The 4,816-nt window shown below is 55.6% G+C and overlaps 1 protein-coding gene across 1 annotated transcript in view; it reads left to right on the forward strand.

Annotated features, from left to right (window-relative positions):
* Positions 1-1,972, forward strand: part of LOC108510340 (sodium channel subunit beta-1-like) — a gene marked incomplete at its 5' end in the record, with an annotated part of 7,973 nt that extends 6,001 nt beyond the window's left edge. Inside the window, one exon of the mRNA XM_017840023.1 lies at positions 1,670-1,972. Coding sequence (XP_017695512.1) covers positions 1,670-1,972 — 303 coding nt within the window. The remainder of the gene's footprint in view (positions 1-1,669) is intronic.
* Positions 1,973-4,816: the final 2,844 nt, after the last annotated feature.

Below are 4,816 nucleotides of genomic sequence, written 5' to 3' on the forward strand. Positions count from 1 at the left end.
CTGGGAGGGGATTGGGAGGGACTGGGAGGGACTGGGAGGGGATTGGGAGGGACTGGGAGGGACTGGGAGGGGATTGGGAGGGACTGGGAGGGACTGGGAGGGGGTTGGGAGGGACTGGGAGGGACTGGGATGGACTGGGAGGGGATTGGGAGGGACTGGGAGGCACTGGGAGGGGATTGGGAGGGACTGGGAGGGACTGGGATGGACTGGGAGGGGACTGGGAGGGACTGGGAGGGACTGGGAGGGACTGGGAGGGACTGGGATAAACTGGGAAGACGCTGCAGTTCCCAAAACCGCCACTGGGAGGCGACAGAGAAATATTGTCTTTATACTGGTTTTTACTGGTTTTTACTGGTTTCTACTGGTCCCAGATCCTGCAGTAGGGCCCCGAGGGGGCCCTGGGGCCCTGCTGGGGTTACTGGGGGATACTGGGAGCTACTGGGAGCTACTGGGGAGACGCTGCAATTCCCAAAACCGCCATAGGGTGGCAATAGAGTGATAATGGTTTTATACTGGTTTTTACTGGTTTCTACTGGTTTCTACTGGTTTCTACTGGTCCAGATCCTGCACCAGAGCCCCGAGGGGGCCCTGGGGCCATGCTGGGGTTACTGGGGGGATACTGGGAGCTACTGGGAGTTACTGGGATCTACTGGGGAGACGCTGCAATTCTCTGATTGGACACTGGGTGGCAATAGAGAGATATTGGTTTTATACTGGTTTTTACTGGTTTCTACTGGTTTCTACTGGTTTTTACTGGTCCAGATCCTGCAGCAGAGCCCCGAGGGGGCCCTGGGGCCCTGCTGGGGTTACTGGGGGATACTGGGAGTTACTGGGAGCTACTGGGAAGACACTGCAATTCCCAAAACCGCCACTGGGCGGCAATAGAGAAATATTGTCTTTCTACTGGTTTCTACTGGTTTCTACTGGTTCTTACTGGTCCAGATCCGGCACTAGAGCCCCGAGGGGGCCCTGGGGCCATGCTGGGGTTACTGGGAGCTACTGGGAGCTACTGGGGAACCACTAGAGAGACACTGGGGGATACTGGGAGTCAATGGGGACTCACTGGGGAGACACTGGGGGATACTGGGAGCTACTGGGGAGCTACTGGGGGATACTGGGAGGCGCTGGGGGATACTGGGAGACGCTCAGGGGACACTTGGGATACTGGGAGCTACTGGGAGCTACTGGGAAGACGCTGCAATTCTCTGATGGGACACCGGGTGGCGATAGAGCGACACCAGTTTAATACTGGTTCTGTACTGGTTTTTACTGGTTTCTACTGGTTTTTACTGGTCCAGATCCTGCAGCAGAGCCCCGAGGGGGCCCTGGGGCCCTACTGGGGTTACTGGGGGGATACTGGGAGCTACTGGGAGCTACTGGGATCTACTGGGGAGACGCTGCAATTCTCTGATTGGACACTGGGTAGCAATAGAGAGCTATTGGTTTTATACTGGTTTTTACTGGTTTCTAGTGGTTTTTACTGGTTTCTACTGGTTTTTACTGGTCCAGATCCTGCACTAGAGCCCCGAGGGGGCCCTGGGGCCTTGCTGGGGTTACTGGGGGATACTGGGAGCTACTGGGAAGACGCTGCAATTCCCAAAGTCAACACCAGGCGGCGATAGAGCGATACTGGTTTTATACTGGTTTCTACTGGTTTTTACTGGTCCAGATCCTGCACTACAGCCCCGACGAGGGCGAGACGGTTTTCCCGGGCCCCTTCCAGGGCTCCCTGAGCTGGAACGGCTCCCGGAACACGCGGGACCTGCAGGACCTGTCGGTGCTGCTGGAGCCGGTGGGGCGGGAACACGCCGGGAGCTACGTCTGCCGCCTCCGGCGCAACCTCACCTTCGAGGGCTACACCTACAGCCTGGCCAGGAACCAGACCCTGCGCCTGGCCGTGGTGGAGAAAGGTCTGGGAGGGACTGGGATAAACTGGGATAAACTGGGAGGGACTGGGATNTCCGCCATCTGACCCCGCCCACCCGCCCCCTCCCCCTTCCCGGGGCTGGATTTTTTTGGTGGGGGAAGGGAGGGGTTTGTTTTGTAACGGTGCCAAATTTGGGGGGGGAGGGGTTGGGGGCGTGGCCTGGGGTTGGCGAGGGCGTGGCTGGCTGCTGGGGGCGGAGCTTTCTGCCCTGAGCTCGTGGGGGAGGGGGAGGCCCTGGGGAGGGGGAGGGGCGGCCTGGGTGGGGTTGGGTTGACCTTTGGGTGACCCTTGACCTTGACCTCGCTTGAGCATTGGTTGCTTGGTCTTGGCCATTGATTGGCCTTGGGTTGGTTTTTGGGTGACCCTTGACCTCCATTGACCTTGGGTTGGGTTGGTCTTGGCCATTGATTGGTCTTGGGTTGGGTTTTGGGTGACCTTTGACCTCCGTTGACCTTGGGTTGGGTTGGGTTGACCATTGGTTGGCCTTGGGTTGACCTTCGGGTGACCCTTGACCTCCGTTGACCTTGGGTTGGGTTGACCATGAGTTGGCTTGGTCTTGGCTTGACCTCCAGGTGACCCTTGACCTCAGTTGACCTTGGTTTGGTCTTCATTGACCTTGAGTTGACCCTTGGGTTGCTCTTGACTTCGTTGACCGTTGATTGGTTGTCGTTGACTTTGGTTGGGTTGGTCTTGGCTTGGGTGGACCTTGGGTTGGTCTTCATTGACCTTGAGTTGACCCTTGGGTTGTCTTGACTTCGTTGACCATTGATTGGTTGTCGTTGAGTTTGGTTGGGTTGATCTTGACCTGGGTTGACCTTGGGTTGGTCTTCGTTGACCTTGAGTTGACCCTTGGGTTGATTTTGACTTCGTTGACCGCTGGTTGTCGTTGACTTTGGTTGGGTTGATCTTGACCTGGGTTGACCTTGGGTTGGTCTTCCTTGACCTTGAGTTGACCCTTGGGTTGGTCTTGACTTCGTTGACCGTTGATTGGTTGTCGTTGACTTCGGTTGGGTTGGTCTTGACCCGGGTTGACCTTGGGTTGGTCTTCATTGACCTCGAGTTGACTTTTGGGTTGGTCTTGGGTTCATTGACCGTTGATTGGTTGTCGTTGACTTTGGTTGGGTTGGTCTTGACCTGGGTTGACCTTGGGTTGGTCTTCATTGACCTTGAGTTGACCCTTGGGTTGGTCTTGACTTCGTTGACCATTGATTGGTTGTCGTTGACTTTGGTNTTGGTCTTCATTGACCTTGAGTTGACCCTTGGGTTGGTCTTGACTTCGTTGACCATTGATTGGTTGTCGTTGACTTTGGTTGGGTTGGTCTTGACCTGGGTTGACCTTGGGTTGGTCTTCATTGACCTTGAGTTGACCCTTGGGTTGTCTTGACTTCGTTGACCGTTGATTGGTTGTCGTTGACTTCGTTTGGGTTGGTCTTGGCTTGGGTTGACCTTGGGTTGGTCTTTATTGACCTTGAGTTGACCCTTGGGTTGGTCTTGGCTTTGTTGACCATTGGTCGGTTGTCGTTGACTTCGGTTGGGTTGGTCTTGACTTCGTTGACCGTTGGTTGGTCGATGTTGACTTTGGTTGGGTTGATCTTGACCTGGGTTGACCTTGGGTTGGTCTTTCTTGACCTTGAGTTGACCCTTGGGTTGGTTTTGGCTTCAATGACCTCTGGTTGGGTTGGTCTTGGCTTTGTTGACCATTGGTTGGTTGTCGTTGAGTTTGGTTGGGTTGATCTTGACCTTGAGTTGACCCTTGGGTTGGTCTTGACTTCATTGACCGTCGGTTGGTTGACGTTGACTTTGGTTGGGTTGGTCTTGGCTTGGGTTGACCCTTGGCTTGGCCTTGCCTTTGTTGACCATCAGTTGAGTTGACCCTTGGCTTGGTCTTGGCTTCACTGACCCTTGGTTGGGTTGACCTTGGCTTGGGTTGACTTTGGGTGGTCTTGGGTTGGGTTGGGTTGGGTTGGGTTGACCCTGGATGACCTTGGGTTGGGTTGGGTTGACCCTGGATGACCCTGGGTTGATCTTGGGTCATCTTGGATTGACCTTGGGTCATCCTGGGTTGGGTTGACCTTGGGTGACCTTGGGTTGATCTTGGATGACCTTGGGTTGACCTTGGGTTGCTCTTGGGTTGGGTTGACCTTGGATGACGATGGGTTGGATTGACTTTGGGTTGGGTTGACCTTGGGTGCCTTTGGATGACCTTGGGTTGGGTTGGGGTGACCTTGGATGACCTTGGGTTGCCCTCAGATGATGATGGGTTGGGTTGACCTTGGTTCGGGTTGACCTTGGGTCATCTTGGGTTGACCTTGGGTTGGGTTGACCTTGGATGACCCTGGGTTGGGTTGGGTTGACTTTGGATGACCTTGGGTTGACCTTGGGTCATCTTGGGTTGACCTTGGATGACCCTGGGTTGACCTTGGATGACCTTGGGTTGACCCTGGGTTGACCTTTGATGACCTTGGGTTGACTTTGGGTCATCTTGGGTTGGGTTGACCTTGGATGACCTTGGGTTGACCTTGGGTGACCCTGGGTTGGGTTGAGTTGACCCTGGATGACCTTGGGTTGACCTTGGATGACCCTGGGTTGACCTTTGATGACCGTGGGTTGACCTTGGGCCATCTTGGGTTGGGTTGACCTTGGATGACCCTGGGTTGGGTTGGGTTGACCCTGGATGACCTTCGGTTGACCCTGGATGACCTTGGGTTGACCTTGGATGACCCTGGGTTGGGTTGGGTTGCCCTTGGGTTGGGTTGGGTTGCCCTCGGATGCCCTTTGCCCCATTTTGCCCCTCCCCCTCCCTCCTCTCAGAGCTCCTCCCACTCCCGGGTGGGCGGGGCCAACACTCCGCCCCTCCCCCTCCCCGGAAGTGCCTCAATAAACAGAATC

This window comes from Lepidothrix coronata, unplaced genomic scaffold, assembly GCF_001604755.1.
Source record: "Lepidothrix coronata isolate B3197 unplaced genomic scaffold, Lepidothrix_coronata-1.0 Scaffold677, whole genome shotgun sequence".
Classification (NCBI taxonomy): Eukaryota; Metazoa; Chordata; class Aves; order Passeriformes; family Pipridae; genus Lepidothrix; species Lepidothrix coronata.